This window comes from Eschrichtius robustus, chromosome 20 (assembly GCF_028021215.1).
Source record: "Eschrichtius robustus isolate mEscRob2 chromosome 20, mEscRob2.pri, whole genome shotgun sequence".
NCBI lineage: Eukaryota > Metazoa > Chordata > Mammalia > Artiodactyla > Eschrichtiidae > Eschrichtius > Eschrichtius robustus.
In genome coordinates this window covers 65,599,019-65,616,506 of record NC_090843.1, presented here as the reverse complement: position 1 = coordinate 65,616,506, position 17,488 = coordinate 65,599,019, and the positions used below count along the sequence as shown (strand labels likewise).

Below are 17,488 nucleotides of genomic sequence, written 5' to 3'. Positions count from 1 at the left end.
CCATGTCTCGAGTTATGTGATACCAAGATGGCGGCGCCGCGGTAGCTGGCTCTGGGTGGTGGCGTCCGGGGAGCCGCGAAGGTTTCTGCTCTTGGGCCGTGGGGGCTGCCACGCCTGGATGGTCCGTGCGGCGGCCCGTACCCCCGCATTGGGCACCTGTTCAAGGCTGAGGCTGTTGCCGTGGCGGTGGGTTCTGGGAAGCGCCGGTGACCTCTCTGCGGGTGCCCTGCGCTGGCCGTGGTCGCCCGAGGAGTAGAAGGGCAGCCGTCCTCCCGGGTCTTCCCGACTCGCGGAGTTCCTCAGGCCTCCGAGAGCTCTGGAGGAGCCACAGCTCTGAGGGGCTGCGGGAGTTCGAGCCCGCGGGTGTGTGACCGGCAGCCTCGTACCCCTGAGGGCGCAAAGAAACCCGCAAGAACTTTGCTTCCTCCTCCAGAGGCCTGGCTCCCTCGCGTTGGCTACTCCCGCATTCTTTCCCACTTCCTCTTAATGTTCTCACCATATACCTGGAAATATGATCAGCGCCCCTGACGTGGTGGCCTTCACCAAAGAGGACGAGTACGAGGAGGAGCCTTACAGTGAGCCGGCCCTGCCCGAGGAGTACTCGGTGCCGCTCTTCCCCTTCGCCAGCCAAGGAGCCAGTCCATGGTCCAAACTGTCCGGGGCCAAGTTCTCTCGGGACTTCATCCTTATTTCCGAGTTCTCTGAGCAGGTGGGACCCCAGCCCTTACTGACCATCCCCAATGACACCAAAGTTTTCGGTACTTTTGATCTCAATTACTTCTCTTTGCGGATCATGTCTGTGGATTACCAGGCCTCCTTCGTGGGCCATCCCCCTGGTTCTGCCTACCCCAAGCTGAACTTCGTGGAGGATTCCAAGGTCGTGCTGGGAGACTCCAAGGAGGGGGCCTTTGCCTACGTGCACCACCTCACCCTGTACGACCTGGAGGCCCGTGGCTTCGTGAGGCCCTTTTGTATGGCTTATATCTCAGCAGACCAGCACAAAATCATGCAGCAGTTCCAGGAGCTCTCAGCTGAATTTTCCAAAGCTTCAGAGTGCTTGAAAACAGGCAACAGGAAGGCATTTGCTGGGGAACTTGAAAAAAAACTGAAAGACTTGGATTACACCAGAACAGTGCTGCACACCGAGACGGAGATCCAGAAGAAAGCCAATGACAAAGGCTTTTACTCATCTCAGGCCATCGAGAAGGCCAATGAGCTGGCCAGTGTGGAGAAGTCCATCATCGAACATCAAGACCTGCTGAGGCAGATCCGCTCGTACCCTCATCGGAAGTTGAGGGGGTCCGATTTGTGTCCTGGGGAGACGGAGCACACCCAGGATCCGCCCAGCCAGGCAGCCACTACCTCTGACCCCGAAGAGTCTGCTGACACAGACCATTACACCTGCAGACCCGCCTACACCCCAAAACTCATCAAAGCAAAGTCCACCAAGTGTTTTGACAAGAAGCTGAAGACCTTGGAAGAGCTCTGCGACATCGAGTACTTCACCCAGACCCTGGCCCAGCTCAGCCACATTGAGCACGTTTTCAGAGGAGACCTGTGCTACCTCCTGACCAGCCAGATCGACAGAGCACTCCTGAAGCAACAGCATATCACAAACTTTCTCTTTGAAGACTTGGTAGGGGTCGATGACAGGAGGATAGAGAAACAGGAGAGCGCACCCCCTAGGCCCAGTCATGACAGGCCGCCTTCCAGGTCTGTGGAGGAATGTCCAGTTCCTCAAGTGTTAATTAGCGTGGGCTCCTACAAGTCCAGTGTGGAGTCCGTGCTAATCAAGATGGAGCAGGACCTTGGGGAGGAGGGGTCCAGGGAAGTGGAGGTGACAGAGCCAAGCAGTTTTGACCCGCAGGAGAACCTGGCCTACCTGGACACGGACATGAAAGGGAGCATCAGCAGTGGCGAGAGCATCGAGGTCCTCGGCACGGAGAAGTCCACCTCTGTGCTGTCGACGTCTGACAGCCAGGCCAGCCTCCCGGTGCCCTTGAGCCCCCAGGTGGTCCGGAGCAAAGCTGTCAGCCACAGGACGATCAGCGGGGACAGTATTGAAGTCCTCAGCACCTGTCCCTCCGAGGCCTTCGTCCCCGACGACTTCAAGGCCAGTTACCCAAGTGCCATTAATGAAGAAGAGTCCTACGCAGATGACGGCGGGGGAGCCATCCACTTCCAGGCAGGCCTCAGCCCGCCGGAGCTGGGGGAGGCCGAGGAGGGCGGCTCGGGAGTCACCCCGTCACAGACAGACTCCTGCTGCATCGGGAGGGAGGGTGGCACTCTGCGGGTGCCGCTCTCCACCCCGGGCCACACGCTCTCCGACGAGGACGGGGTCGTGAGTGTCCCCCCGCAGCACTACCGGCAGAAGGACCAGGAGTTCCACGTGGACGTCTCAGTGGAAAACGCCAACGCCTCTTCCCGAGACAGCGGTTCCGAAGGCTTCCCTGCTTATGAGCTGGACCCGAGCCACCTGCTGGCCAGCCGGGACGGCAGTAAGACCAGCCTGGATGACCACTCCGACGCCACCAGCTATGGGAGCAGTGTCACGTCCGCCAGCTCCGACAGGACTCCCTCCTCTGTTCCTCCCACTGGCCCCTCTTCCGAGAGGCATAAGAAGAGGGCGGGCCAGAACGCCTTAAAATTCATCCGCCAGTACCCCTTTGCCCACCCAGCCATCTACTCCCTGCTCAGCGGGAGGACGCTCGTGATCCTAGGGGAGGAGGAGGCCGTAGTCAGGAAGCTGGTGAGCGCGCTGTCCATCTTCGTCCCCAACTACAGCCTCCATGCCAAACCCGTGAAGCACTGGGTCTCCTCTCCTCTGCATATCACGGATTTTCAGAAGTGGAAGCTTATTGGCCTGCAGAGGTAATTGGTTACAGGTGGTGGGGTTGGGCCCTGGCTGGTCAGAGATGAGGCTTCAGGTGGCCGTCCCTCTGGGTGAGGTTCACGAGTCGGTGTGGTGGCCCCAGAACCAGGAGGCCTGGCTTCCAGATTGGCCCCAGCACCAACTCGCTGTGTCGCTTTTGGCAAATCCTCTCCCTTTTCTGACCTGTTGCCTTGTCTGTCACAGGAGGGGTTGCAGTTCCTGAGTGGTTCCCAACCTGGTCTGCACCCTGCTGTGTCAGAATTGTTTGGGAGGATTTTCTAGAATACCGCAGGGTTGCGTTCGGGTTGGCCTGGGGTACGGCGTGGGGTTCGCCCAGCGTGCGGCGAGGTTTGGGAACGACTGGACTGCTGGGTCTCAGGTCCCTGCTGAGTCTCTAACTCACACTATGGGGTAAATGACTGAGGCGGGGTCTGCCTCTGAGGAGGGCAGGGGTGCTGGGAGAGGCAGCCGCCCCGGCTCTCCCTCCGCTGTCCCCTCTGCCCCAGGAGCCCATCCCCCCCGCCCCCCGGAAGCTTCCTCCTTTTCCCCCGCGTCACTGGCTGGCGCTGTAGCAGGTTCTCTGGGGTTTTCCACGTTCTGCTTGTCTGGCTCGGGGGACTCCTGCCCTGGCGTGCGCACTGGGCCCAGCCTCCTGCCTCCTCTCCCCGCAGCCGCCTGTGCTCACCTGAGACGCACGCGCGTCCAGCTGGCTGCTGGTCGGAGCCCGCTCTCTGGACCACGGAGGGGGCAGGAGGCCTTTCCTCCCCGCGGCAGTCAGCCGCCGTTCGTTCTGTTTCCCTTTACGCGGGTCCCTGGCGTCCGTGAGGTCACCGTCCCGAGCCGCCTCGTGTTCGCCCCGCTCACGGCCACCTGACTCGCTCGATCCCTGGCTGCCCCGCGGGGGCATGGTGGTGGGATTCAAGCCCGGGGCGCTTCCACGTCCACTTCACTCTCGGGCCGTGCTGGCGGCGCTGGGGTACGAGCTGGAGGTCTCGGGCAGGGCCCCTGCTCTGGGAGAATTCGTGCTCCGGAGGCCAGAGCCCGGCGGCACAGGGAGGCTAGAGCTCTGACGGGGGCGCCTCGCGTGGGAGGCGTGGGACGGGGGCCCGGAGGAGGGCTGGGGTGTCTGGCTTGAGCGGCAGGGAGGCTGGGGTCGCAGTGGGGGAACAGTGAGGACGGGCCTGCCACACCGGGGCAAGCCCAGCCCGTGGGCATCGTGGGAGCGTGGACGCAGGGCCGAGGCTCAGCGGGTGCCCGGGCCCCCGCCCCCCTGCCGGCGCCAAGTTTGAGCTGGGGGCGGGGTGGGGGAGGGCTTTAAGGGACTGCGTTGGGCTGCTGTTCTCAGTGGGATGACGGGCGGGCGGCCCCTACACACACACCTTCACTCCTCCAGCTCTCTCCTCTCACCCCAACCCCTGACTGACCTTTGATTTTTTTTGCCTCAAAAGGTGGAGAATCTAAAACACGTCAGTTTATCGACATCACCTGGGTTATCCAGGACCAGGTTCGGGATGGCCTTGCCCTTTCCAGAGGCTTCCCCTGAGCTTCCTTTCTTAGAACGCGCCGGCAGGCAAATGAGGTGTATCCTTCACATCAGCTCCACTCTCCTGGGCATCCGACTGCAGTGCTGTGTTGAGAAGGATTCTGCGGCCCGGCGTGGCTGCACTGGGGAGCCGGCTGTGATCAATCACGATGTCTCTGGGGTGCAGGCGGGGGTAGCGCCAGGTGGCAGTGTCCCTGGAAGGGGGCTGTGAGCTGCTCCTCCGCAGTGGGCACCTGGGCAGCGCCTTCCTCCCTCCTGGGAAAATAGTGGTGATTTGCCAGATACTTACTGAGAGCCATTACGGGCCAGCCGCTGTGCCCGGAGCCGGGATACAGGTGCGTCAGCAGTGGGGCGTCGCGTGACAGGGCCGCCCTCGCTCCCGTCCCAGCGTCACCACCCCGTGGGCTGGCGCTCCCCCAGGCTGTTTCCATCTGCACGAGGAAGACCTGCCTCGTGCTGGCGAGTGTTGGGGGCCCATCATGTCTGACCCGCGCCTGCTCCGTGCAGGCGCTGCTCTGACGTCCTGGGGGGAGTGGAGGGGGGCGCCGATCGCCGTGTGGAAGGCAGGCCAGGCGGCCGGGGTGGAGCTGGGCCCTCGCCTCCGGACTTGGAGCCGTGGAGGGTCCCTCCAGGAAAGCGGGAGGCCCGTCAGCAGTGACAGCTGAGACCTTTCTAGGGAATGTCTGGTGACTCGTCCCACGAAGCCCTCCCTCCCACACCCCCTGAGCGCGCACAAGTGCTGGGAACCGGGAGATCTGCCCCCAGAGGGCCCTGCTCGGGCGGGCACCACGGTCGACGGGTCGGGGGCCTTGCCCCCCAGGGCACGTGTCACTGGAGGGTCGACCGAGGGGCCAGGAGGAGAGGGGACTGGATTCGCTGCTCACCCGAAGGCGTCCCGGGCGGTGAGCAGCGGACCCGGTAGGGCGGCGCCGAGGGGACGAGCTGTGGCCCTGGCTGTCGGGCGCGGAGGCTCCTGCCGCTACCCCGCGGAGCAGGGAAGGGCTGCCCCCGGGATGCACGCGGAGCCCTGGCCCCGGGGGTGCTCAGAGCTGCGGGTGGGTGGTGAGCCGGCCCTGCAGGCAGATCCGGCACTGAGACAGAGAGGCAGATGGAGGCCCACCTGAGGGTCAGCATTTAAGGGTGCATGCAGAGGGGTGCCTTTGTGTGTCCACGGGGCTCGGTCCCGGGTGCTGGCTCAGTCTGGGATCCGAGAGCTGTGGCCTAGGACAGTCCCTTCCCCCCCAGGCACTTGGACTGTGGGTACGACTGTTCCTCAGGACTCTCACCCCAGAACCACCAGTGGCATTGGCCCTGGATTTCTTTTTTCCCACTTAAGTAGGCCCTCTGCCTGGAAATGCTTGTCAGTCAGATCAGCCATTTGTGGGTGTAAGAGACGGATAAACAATCAGGTTGGTCTCCCGCGATTATAAATCAGAACCAGCAATAATCCGGTTGCTTACTAAGCAGCAGTGAGAAGGCCTGGACTGTTTGGAAGACAGCTCCATTCTGGCGGGGAGGTGCTGGTGTTGGGTCAGAGGCCCTGGATCTAATCCCGGCTCAGCCGCCTTCTACGTGGGTGACCCAGGACAAGCCACGGTCCCTCTGCGGGCCTCAGCGTCCTCATCCGTGCAGAGTCCCCCCGCCACCCCGGCTTCGGATGGGCCGTGATGAAGTTCAAGACGGGGGCGGGTGGGGTGCTGCCCAAGGGACAGAGGCCCGGCCGCACCTCCTCCCATGTTATCTGGCCTCCGGAGGAGCTTTGGGGGAAACCAATGAAGGAAAAGTTTGGAGGCGCAAAAGAGGTGGTGCCGCCGTGGGCGGGAGTAGGCCGGGGCGCCAGAGCCTGGGGAGAGGCTGGCCTGAGGTGGGCGGCGGCCAAGTGCAGGGCAGGAAGATGAGGTGAGGCATTTAGCTCATGGCCCAGCCCCCTCGGGGGGAGGTAAGGGTGACCCAGAAGCGGGCGGGGAGCCGCCCACAAGTCTGACTCCTCGTGGCGTGTGGTGGGGGGCTCGGCCCCGCACATGTGGCCCCGCTTGCCCCTGCGCCTGCCGTGCTCTGCAGTCCCCAGAGCCCACCTCTCTCAGGACTCCGAGGTCCCTCCTCCAGCGCCTTCCCAGCCCGCGGCCGCTGCTGTGGACACGGAGGCCACGCCTCCCCTCGCTGGGCCGGCTCGTGCACGTGTCCTTTCTTCCCGGCCAGGCCAGGCCCCAGGTCACTGCCTGGAATACGTTAGGCGCTCGGTAAACGACTGTCAACTCTACAAGAAGAGAGCACCCACGAGGGGAAAGTATGATGAGGTGACCTCAGTCCCAAGAGACCGTCAGTCCTTTTACAACTGCTTCACAAGCCCCAACTTCCAGAGGAGCATCAGTGTGCGAAGCGGCTGGTCAGCCAGCCGTTTGCTGGACTCTGCAGGGCAATCCCAGCTCCTCTGGGAGACCCGGTCTAGACGGGGTGGGAAGGGGCCACTTACTGAGGCCGACACTCCGGCCTCCTTCCCTCGCTGGGTGAACCTGGCCTGCCTGCCTCTGATGTGCCGGGCACGGCATGGGGTACGGTCCTGGGTTTGCAGGAGCTCCTGGCGCCACACCGGTCAGCGCCAGGCCGGTGGCGAGGGCCAGACGCTGTCCTGAGCGCCACAGCCTGTGCCTCCGCTGTGACCCCAGAGGCAGGACCATCGTCCCTGCCTCACAGACGAGGCTCGGAAGTTAAGGACCTCGACCAAGGTCACAGAGTAAGAACGAGAGGAGCAAACAGGTCAGGGAAGGCTGGGTGAGGTTTACGTTGGCATAAGCCAGGCACAGAGGGAGGGCTGGGTGTTCCGGGCAGAGCAGAAGGGCCCCCCATGGAAAGCCTGGCGAGGCTGCAGGGGAGTCCCTGGGGAGTGACAGGTGGGGCGTCAGGGGCAGCAGGAAGCAGGTCGTTGGGGCCTCGTGGGCCACGCTAGGCACTTGACCTTGGTCATGAGAGGGGTGAGGAGCCTTGAAGGTCGTGATGGCCAGACCTGCCTTCCAGAGAGCGCCGGCGAGTGGGGCCGGGTGGGGGCTGGCCTTGCGGCAGCGGCCCACCCCGGCTTCTGCCTCCTGACCTTGGCCTGTGTGTTTCAGGGTGGCATCCCCCGCCAGTGCTGGCACCCTCCACGCCCTGAGCCGCTACAGCCGCTACACGAGCATCCTGGACCTGGACCGGAAGACCCTGCGCTGCCCCCTCTACAGAGGCACCCTGGTGCCCCGGCTGGCGGACCACCGCACGCACATCAAGCGGGGCAGCACCTACTCCCTGCACGTGCAGAGTGTGCTCACGCAGCTCTGCGCCAAGGCCTTCCTCTACGCCTTCTGCCGCCACCTGCACTTGCCCGCCCGCGGCACGGAAGCCGAGGGGCTGGCCGCCAGCCGCCAGGCCAGCTTCTTGAAGCTGAACCTGGGGCTGGTGAATGAAGACGTCAAGGTGGTCCAGTACCTGGCAGAGCTGCTGAAGCTACACTACACGCGGGAGCCTTCCGCGGCCGGCCAGCCCGTGCTCAGGTTCGACTACGTCCCCAGTTTCCTATACAAGATCTGAGGTCAGGCCCGGCCACTGTGACCAAGACCTGTGACTGAGGGTACTGGGAGGGCGTTGGCATGACCGGGGGGTCTTCTGAGCTGTTTAGACTTCTGGTGTCGTTGGTGGGAAGGAAACCGAGGTGGCAGATGTGGTTCCCAGGTGGCTCTGGGCAAGGGGGGTGGGGGCACTGGCCCCCGGGTGGCATCTGGAAGGACGGTAACAGCTCGCGGCCCCGTGGAGAGCGGCCTGGGGTCAGGACTGGGGGCCAGGGCAGAATAAAGCTTCGGCAGCGTGATGAGGGGCAGGGAGGCGGAGCCTGCAGGGAGGACCACGCCGGCCCTCTCGCGCAGCAAGATCAAGGGGAGCAGCCGGTAACCGGACGATTTGGTCGAAAGCAGGACGACGGAACGTCCATTGCCTCATGCAGACCCCAGCTGGGCCTTTTGCGTGGCCTCGTGGAGCCGCCCTCCCAGGGGAGGCCCCTGGATGCACCCTGCCCTGTCCTCACCTCCTCGCCAGGCACAGAGGGGCCTGCCGCTGGGCTCCCAGGCTCAGCGGAGTGACCAGGCACTGGCCCCTGGTCATCAGAACCGCTGTCGTGGGGGGCTGGGCACAGGCTTCCCACTGTGCGGGCGAGGAGCCACCAGCTCTCCTGGGGGCGCCAACACTGTCCTCTCGGGGAGGGTCTGCAGACGGGCTGGCGCTCGCCCAGCAGAGGTCACCGCAGACCTTCGCAAGCACTTCACTACCTCACGGGGTGTCGTGGGCGCGGGGCAGCCAGCGGGCTGGGATCTCCTCCGGGAAGGCCGGCCTGGAGCATGCGCATTCAGAGCAGCTCGTTCTGCCCCAGCTGAGTCCCAGCCCCACCTCCTGTTCACCCACCAGGACCCTCCTGACACAGTTACCACTGGTGTGTGTAGCTGGATGGTTCTTTGCAACCTGAAAATGTCATACTTTTTTTCCTTAAGCCGTTTGTCCCTAAGCAGGGAGAACTCTTGTTATTACTGCTTTTTAATTTTTTCCCCCATGTTGTGGTAAAACACACCTGAACCAGCCACAGCGGTTGCTCTTGAGCACGCGTGCGTGTCTGCCGGGGCCGTGTTCTGTGTCGTCCGAGTCCTGCTGTTGAGACCTGGTCTGCCACCAGCTTTGCGGCACACCACAGCGGTCAGGACCCCCTGGTGACCAAGGAGGCTTCATATCACCTCCCCCCCGTGGCCCTCCCTGCCCAGGCTTCTGGTCAGGGTCCCCATTCCCGCCAGAGTGTCATTCTGCTCCGGAGGCCGTGACCGAGGCCCACTGTGACAGGGCTGCTACCGCATCTCCTCGGGTCCTTGTACCTGTGCTGTCACCTGTGTCCCCCAGAGAGGCGTCTCCAGGGACCACACGGCAGCTTCCGAACATGCAGTGTGGGTGCTGGTGGGAAGGCTGCCCTCCTGTTACCACCGCTCCCCTTGTGTTCAGATGCTGCTTTGTTTTCTAGGGAGGTGGCTAATTGTGTGTACTTGGGCCTCCTGGGACACGAGCTTGTGACACCTTATCTCCGAGGGAAGAGCAGTCCGTGGGGCCCAAATGACCAGATGGGAAGTGATCACGGGCCCACCCCTGTCTCGTTCCCGGGCCACCAACATGGCCTCTGCGGTTCACACCTTGCACCTGGGAAGCCAGAAATGGCAGCAGGTCAGTCACACTGGCTTCCTACAAGCGGAAGTCCACTCTGGAGGGCGTTTGTGCAGAAGCGCCGCCTCGGGCGAGCCCTGCTGGTGCAAGCAGAAGGCCTGGCCGTGGGGCGGCCGCAGAGAGGGCACCCGGAGCCCCTCTCTTGAGCTGTTTCTTCATTGAGGAGTAGAGCTGTCTTCGCTGACTAGTGGCTGAACTCCAGCATTTACATTTTGCTTAAAATCCAACTTTGCAGTGTGCAGGTTCACAGAATTGCTTGATGCCAAGTATGTTTCTCTTCAGAGGGAGCTCAAAGGGGAACCAGGCCCTCCCGGCCCCGCCACGCTGGCGACTGGAACCTGCCAGGAGCCTCAGACACACCTGAGTCTGAGTGGTGGGAGCCTGTGCAATGAACTCATCTCGTCAGGAATCTCAACAAGAGGTTTTCCCTGGTAATAGATCAGCAAGCTTCCAAATGCTGAGAAACGCTTCCAAAATCAGAGGGTGTCAGTGCCCTTAGTACTTCTTCAATCCTAAGTATCGCCTCGAAGGCCCAGTCACCAGAACCTTGAGGTTTGTTTCAGCTTCACTTCCAGTCCGTTACCTGCCCCCCACCCTGCCTTTTTAAAGCAGTCCAAGTTAAGAAGAACCTGCCTAGGCTGGCATTTATGCAGTAGTGATTTCCAGAAGCTCCACGGTAGACATCAGCTGAACCCTTTTATAGCACCTGTGGCCCTGGGGACCCTACTCCTTTAGTAGAATCTGGAAATGGGCTGTGATAGCCCAGCTGCCATTTCCCATCTAGCTCTGAACTTCTTGCTTCAGATCAGTTACTGTGTGCAAAGTATCGTAGACTTCATCCCCAAACAAGTAACAAATCCCATGTCAAAATCCCAGGATGGCCGATAGATTCTCCCCCGAGTGCCAGGGCTGCTACAGCTTGTGACACGTCCCCCGAGGCCCAGCGGCCTGGAAGATCTCGCACGCAGCTCGCCACCCACCCTCCCCACCAGCCTGATGGCGCCTGGCCGGCCAGCTTCTCCACGTGGCCCATGTCGTCTTTGCACAGGCAGGAGCCCTCCTGGGCTGGTGCAGTCCATCAGTCCGTGTGGACAGCCTTCGGAGGCACCAGCCCCCCAAGCCAGCATCAGATCTTACCTCCCATCTCCCTAGAGGCTCAAGAAAGTGCCTTGGCTCGTGCTTTGAAGCAAACCAGCCAGCTTTCTGGCTTTTTCCCAATATTGTGATAGAAACTGATACAACTGGAATTTTTGAGAGAGAGATGGTATTAACAGATTGCAAAAAGGAAAAGTATCAAATCTCTACTTCTGGCTGGAAGGAAAACCAGCCTCAGCTAAGGGTGGAGCACACCCAGCTCTTCTGAGCCCGTCCTGCTTTGAGGTTTGGTTTCAGCTGTGGGGAGGAGGGAGCGGCCATGAATCAAGTGCTGGTCTGGGGCCCCAGCCTCCCGGGAGTGCTTGTGTGGTGGCCTTTGTCTCCTGCGGGGGAAGAGTCAAGCTCCTGGGTGTGAGGCTGTTTCCACAGCTGCGGAGGTGGCAGCCGCCCTGCCCGCCGTGCTGGAGCCCCAGGGCGTCATCCACGGTGAGAAGCATAGTGCGTGAGGAAGTTGTATTTGTCGTTTTTTGAAAAGCTACATTATTACTGCATGCTCCTCGTCGTGTGTGAGCGTGAGTCCCACCGGGTGAGCCGTGGTCACTGCGGCCAGGGCGAGAGCACGCTGCACACGCCACACGCGTGCCCGCAGCTCCCGGTGTGGCTGCACCGAGTTCAACCAGTCCTGCCAAACAAATAGTATGAGAAGTGTACTTTTTAAGAAATTAATTTATTTGAGTTGAGATATTTTTGAGATATAAAAATCGGTTGTATTTTTTAAAGCTATAATTCTTGTAGACATTCTGTGGTTAAAAATTTGTGCTTATTAAAAATGGTCATCTATGTTTTGCACTTGAGATTTGTGAAAAATAAAGTTTCTGTGGGAAGGTGACCTCTGGTTTCCTGATCACGGGAGGGAGGTGGCTGTCTGCTCAGCGGCCTGCCTGCCCTGGGCTGGGGGAAGGGGACCACATCCCCCTCCTGCCCAGGTGCTGTAAGCGGGACTCCCACCGAGCTGGGTGGCACCTGAACAGACCCGTCTAACTTGTGATTCTGATTGAAAGCACAGCAGGAGGGCCAGGACGCCCCCTCCTTGTTGGCGACAGTTGTAACCGAGTCCTCCTTTGGCACCCACCGGGGAACAGACAGCAACGGGTGGCTCTTCCAAGCTCGAACTTCGGTGCTTCTGGCTGCCGCAGCAAGTCAGGGGAACCCAGGGACTCTTAAGAGTGGAGTCTTCCCAGTAACCCTGCCCTCCACCAGTCTGGATAATTAAGGCTGAATGGCTAAATTGTATTTCATTTTTCCAGAACAACTACACGTAGCTGCGAGAAAGTGAGGTTCAAATTTAAACTCCTTAATAACTTGTCCCAGAATGACTAACACTGAGCCTTAAACAAATGGTTTGTGAACAAGGTAAAAACAAAGTCCAAAAAGGGGCCCGTGTGGGGCCTCCTCTAGAAGTCGGGCAGGCCCGGCAGAGGGAAGAGGGCGGCGAAGCTCTCCACCTCCGCCCTGAGTGCCGCCAAAGCCCGCTGGTGATCCTCAGCCCCCGCCAGCTTCTCCGTGAACTCCTTCAGGGTGGCCTTCACCCCCACGGTGTCCTGGATCTGCAGGGTCAGCTCTATCCCTGTGCCAGCGAGAGACGCCACTGCCTATGTGCCCCCGGCGGCCGGGCCCGACTGCTCTGCCGTCCACGCGCCCACCACCCTCTCAGCCCACACGGTCTGCTGGGCAATGCTCTGTCTCCCAGCCCTGCTCCAGCCTCGACGTCCTTCATCCCGACCGCACAGCCCCGCGCGGCCAGTGTCCACGCCTCTCCTCACCTCTGTGAATAAAATGGGCAACTTTTTGGAAATCTTCTTCCAAGAGTCCTCGGGATGTCAGCGCCGGGGTCCCCAGGCGCAGTCCGCTGGGCCGCAGGGCGCTTTTGTCACCTTCAAGAGAAACAGGCTCTGTCCCTGGGCTGCACCCATCTCCCCACTGACCATCGGGCACCAGGAAGGGGCTCGTGGGCAAAAGGAATAGGCCCACGGACGCTGGCTCACACCTCGGCTGCGCTACCTGAAATATCAAGAGAGCCGCCTTTTGCGACGTGGTCCTTGCTCCTGACACCAGGGCAGCATCTGTCTGGGTCTGAGGGACGTCGCCCACATCTTATTCACGACCCGCTGAGAAATGCAGCCAGTTTTCCAGAGGCCCCAGCCTCCCTCTCCCTCTCCGTCGCCAGCGGGGTCAGCGCCGCGTCAGAGGGGGCGGGCAGGGGAGCACGGCCTGGCCCCTGTCCTGCGCTGCACGTCTTGTCCCCAGAGCCAAGTCACCATCGGCCTTGAGAGGTGCAGACAGGAGGGGACTGAGGACGCTCACCTGGGCAGGTGTTCTTGTTGCAGGCGATAGAACAGGCTTCCAGCACCTTCTCAGCCCGGCCGCCGTCCGTGCCTTTGGAGCGGAGGTCCACGAGGATCAAGTGGTTGTCAGAACCACCTGGAAACCAGGTTAGACACATGGAAGGCGACCCAGTGCTGAGTGAAGGAATCTCTCTTCCAAAGAAATGGGGGGGGTGTGACCCCCACCACGTGTCCTGAGGGGCTTTCATCACCTGCTAAAGACCACATGCCCCAGGGCCTCAGAGTTTGAGAAGCACAGAGTAGTTTAAAAAGGGAACCTGAGGATGCAGAGGGGGCTGAGGGCAAACGGCCAGCCCAGACGGCCCGCTGCCACGTCCCAACCTGTCAGGTGCCAGGGCAGCGCCTGGAAGCCTGTTGGGGTGATGACATCATCTGGGAATGTCCCCCTTCTCTCTAAGTCCACCCTCAAGGCTCCCTCTAAGGGGGCCTTAGAGTAGCAGGCAGTGGGCGATCTAAGTGACGGGCACGTCAGGTGCAGACACTGCCAGCCCATTGTGTGCTTTAACCCCAATCCTATGAGGATGATAGTATTTTCAAAGTGGTGCAGAAGAGATATGGAAGAACTTTCTGGAGCGGCCCAAGGCCACCCAGGAATCTTCCAAGCACCTGATCTTCACTTTGAACTCTTGTTAATCCCCGTGTTAACTAGATCCCCATCGCTGACTTAGGCGATGACCACGGCTTCAAAGACGCACGTGGCCTAAGCGGATGTGTGGCTCTGGACACACAGCCCCCTTGCTTGCCGCGTGGCTTTAGGAACCTCAGATGCCCATTTGTAAAATAAGACCAGTGATTCCCAAGGCTATCTCGAGGTTTGAACGAGGTCGTGTATACAGAGCTGAGGGGGTCCCGAGTCACCCCATGGCTGCGGCCACCGTGCCCAGGCCACAACCCTACAGCCACACCCTGACAGGGCCTGGACGAGACTCAAGCAGGAGCAAGGCTGCCCTCAGGGCTCGGTTCCTGTCATACCTGTGACCACTTTGTAGCCCAGCCCCATCAAGGCCTCGGCCAGAGCCCTGCAGTTGGCCAGCACCTGGCGCTGGTAGACTCTGAACTCCGGAGTCATGGCCTGCTTCAGGGCCACCGCCACCCCTGGCAGGAGATGAAGACAGACCGTGAGTCAAAGAAACACCCGTCTCCACTCGGCCTTCCCAGCTTCTCAGTGTCACCCAGGGCGGCGGGTTACATCTCCTCCCAAAATGATCTCTTTTAACCCTGCAACTGCCCGGCTAAGCCTCAGACCTCTCTCTCTGAGCAAGTGCTTTTGAGGCGGCCTCTCTCCAGCATGAAGTTTCGGGCTAAGGAAATCACCAGGGGAGAGCTGTTCCTGGCAAGATGGATTTTGTCCTTCTTAAGCTCGATGTGTGAAAACGGATCACTTAGCTGCTGACGCTTTGATGCCAAATTATGCACCTTCCAGAGCAGAGCCCAGATGAGAGGTACAGGCCTGATCTCCCTGCACACCCAGACTCCTCTGGGACCTTGTTCGATCCCCAGGGCTGCTTGAAGGGGCGCAGAAGGTGGAGGAGGATGCAAACCAGGCGCCCACGTCCTGGCACAGGAGCCCCCAGTCCGTGTGTGGGAAACGGCCTGGAGAGGCTGGAGGGCTGGCATCCCACCACTGGAGGGCGCTGAGCGGCTGGGTGTAAGGGGAGCTGCCCCTGCCCACCCTGGAGCCTAAAACTCCCCCTTCACTGCTCCCTCCACGCCCCTTCTTGCATACACTGGTACTTCTCCCGACAGTCTCCCAATGGGGACGGGACACCTTTGTCCTGGCTCCTCCACCAACTGCTTTGCTCCAAAGACAGAGTAAAAGCTCTGAGGTCATCAGATTTTCTAAGGCTCGGGTACAACCAGAGAAGGAGTATGTCTATGACAGCTGCTGGGCTGTGGTGGAATAGGACCTAGGAGGTACCAGCATAGCCCCAAAGTCAAGGCCGAGGGTCAGACACAGTTGTCGCCGTCCCCTCCCCTGGAGGCCAGGAGACCAGGGGAGGGCCGCCCGCCCGCTCACGTGCTCCTTCGGCTGTGCAGTCTTCCGTTGTCAGGTCCCCTCCCCGTGGTTTCTCAGGGGCTCAGGTGGGGCCTGCCCGACTCAGTGGAGTGGCCGTCACCTCTGTCCCTGCTGACATACGCACTGCTCCCCTTCTCTGCCTCGTGAGCACCTCTTAGACAGGGCACATGCTCTGGGGGACGGGCTATGGGGGAGCCGCCCGAGGCGTGTGGCCGCGGGGCCTGGGCAGGGTGGGTCTGCGTTACCAGCAATGGCGTGGTTGTGGGGCCCCCCCTGCAGGCCTGGGAACACGGCAGAGTTGATGAGTGACTCCAGGTTGTAGCGAGTCTCTCTGCCCGTCTTCGGGTCCACGCTGCGCACTCCTGGACAAAGGACAACACGGGACATGGGAAAGGCCATCCCCTCTGTTTTCTCCCCACCTGGACACAGACCCGGCCCCACTCCTGGAGGCGATGCTGTAGGCCAGGCAGGGTGCTTGCTCCCAGGGGGGCTGGGTGAGGGAACCACCCTTCAAAGGTCAAAGGAAGGGGCTTCCCTGGTGGTGCAGTGGTTAAAAATCCACCTGCCAGTGCAGGGGACACGGGTTCGAGCCCTGGTCCGGGAAGATCCCACATGCCACGGAGCAACTAAGCTCATGTGCCACAACTACTGAGCCTGCAATCTAGAGCCTGCAAGCCACAACTATTGAGCCCGCGCACAACTACTGAGTCTGCATGCCACAACTACTGAAGCCCACGTGCCTAGAGCCCGTGCTTGCCCGTGCAATGAGAAGCCCGTGCACCGTAACTAGAGAAAACCCGCGTGCAGCAACAAAGACCCAACGCAGCCAAAAAAAAAAAAAAAGAGATGAAAGGAAGGATGAAAATGTCCCTCCGCTGAAAGAGTAATAAATAACTGCTCCGAGAGAGCAGTCTTCCAAGATGACTCCTTTGGGGGAGACGTGACTCATTTGGCCAGAAACGGAGAAGCAGCTTCCTTTCTGAGAAAAGTTAAGGACCAGTAATAGGAGCTGCCAGTGTCTCCATGGAGCTTCCTGTGAGGCAGGAACTGCTCTGAGCAGTTCCCCTAAATTCATTCATTCAATCATCGCAACAGCAGTCCCCAGGGACAGGTACAATTATTACGATCCCTACTCTGGAGGTGAGGAATTGAGGCTCAGAGAGGCTGCACAACTAGCCCAAGATCACACAGCACATCCGTGGCAGAGCCAGGACTTGCTCTGCCTGGAGGGTCAATCGAACATCACCAACATACAGTGGGGAAAACAAATGTCTCCCCAGCGGGTGGGAAAGGCCGCCTGCCTCAGAAACCTGAACACAGCTGAGGTGGGGCCTCTGAGGGGCACAGAGGCAGCAGGGCCCTGAGAAGCCCAGTGGGCACGTGGTGTATCCAGTCCTGGCCAGCAGCTGAGCAAGGGGGTCCCGCAGGGGGTAAAGTGAGATGCGGTCACCAGAGGGGGGTTCTCTCTGCTGACGTGAGGTTAGTGCACCGGGACTGAAGACTATGGGACCCTAATCCTGCTTCTCAGGAATGGGAATCCCAAATAAGGGAACACATACACGTAGGCTCCATCATGGGAAGGAGAAATTCCTCACTCAAACGACAAACTCCTATGGTTTACACATCAGTGTCTTACGGTTTGATTACTGAGTCTTTCTCTGGGAGAAATATGCTACGGTAAGTTCACCAAAATAATGCCACACGGCGAGGTCTCCTGGAGCCCCGCCAGCCACGCACACCCTCCTGTCACCCCAGCGTCTTCCACTCAACAGGGTAAGCTGAGCCACAGGACGCTGGCCCCTAGGACGCCCTTCCCCTCCCCCTTCCCCGGACCTGGACAGCCGGGCTCAGGGCTTCCTGCTCGTTACAGCATCGGGGTCAGTCTTCCCTGCTCCCTAAACTGACCGTGGGCCCCAAGAAGAAAGGCAGCCCCGGCCCCGCCAGGAGCGCACCCTTCCTGTAGAAGATCATGCCGGCGCGGCAGCCCCGCAGGGTCTTGTGGGTGGTGGTGGACACCACGTGGCAGTGCTCGAAGGGGGAGGGCACCACGCCGGCCGCCACCAGCCCGCTGATGTGCGCCATGTCGGCCATGAGATACGCCCCGTTGTCGTCAGCGATCTTGCGCAGCCGGGCGTAGTCCAGGTTCCGGGAGTAGCAGCTGGTCCCTGAGACGGCAAGGGTGACGCTGAGTCAGCTCGAGAGCAGAGCCGCCTCGGTTGGGCACGGCGTCTGAAAGCCAGCCTTGCCCCGTCTAAGGCCTGAGGATGGAAACGAGGGACGCCTGCAAATCCCGCCTGTGCCAAAGGCGACACCCTGCTCTCTGCCCCTGTGTC

At 60.8% G+C, this 17,488-nt stretch overlaps 2 protein-coding genes across 8 annotated transcripts in view; one reads left to right on the top strand and one right to left on the bottom strand.

Annotated features, from left to right (window-relative positions):
- The first annotated feature begins 7 nt into the window (after positions 1 to 7).
- SMCR8 (SMCR8-C9orf72 complex subunit) lies at positions 8 to 9,013 on the top strand. The gene is made up of 2 exons (XM_068531508.1): positions 8 to 2,871; positions 7,523 to 9,013. Exons 1-2 carry the CDS (start codon positions 512 to 514, stop codon positions 7,974 to 7,976), a joined length of 2,814 nt encoding a protein of 937 aa, XP_068387609.1. The 5' UTR covers positions 8 to 511; the 3' UTR covers positions 7,977 to 9,013.
- Positions 9,014 to 11,448: 2,435 nt separating this feature from the next.
- SHMT1 (serine hydroxymethyltransferase 1) overlaps positions 11,449 to 17,488 on the bottom strand; it is a 77,556-nt gene continuing 71,516 nt past the window's right edge. For 6 of the 7 annotated variants that reach the window (XM_068531512.1, XM_068531513.1, XM_068531514.1 and 3 more), the window contains exons 7-12: positions 17,108 to 17,320; positions 15,401 to 15,517; positions 14,111 to 14,233; positions 13,098 to 13,214; positions 12,557 to 12,667; positions 11,449 to 12,360 (exon numbers count right to left, since the gene is read on the bottom strand). In XM_068531512.1, coding sequence (XP_068387613.1) covers positions 12,188 to 12,360; positions 12,557 to 12,667; positions 13,098 to 13,214; positions 14,111 to 14,233; positions 15,401 to 15,517; positions 17,108 to 17,320 — 854 coding nt within the window. In that variant the 3' untranslated portion in view covers positions 11,449 to 12,187. Of the gene's footprint in view, positions 12,361 to 12,556; positions 12,668 to 12,719; positions 12,795 to 13,097; positions 13,215 to 14,110; positions 14,234 to 15,400; positions 15,518 to 17,107; positions 17,321 to 17,488 lie in introns of those variants that run through there. The other variant, XM_068531515.1, reaches the window with a different exon arrangement.

What these genes read in the sequence shown, in the direction of transcription:
- SMCR8 (XM_068531508.1), top strand. Translation starts at nt 512, where the DNA reads ATGATCAGCGCCCCTGACGTGGTGGCCTTCACCAAAGAGGACGAGTAC. An exon ending in AAGCTTATTGGCCTGCAGAG is followed by an intron (nt 2,872 to 7,522) that starts GTAATTGGTTAC and finishes TGTGTGTTTCAG; the next exon opens with GGTGGCATCCCCCGCCAGTG.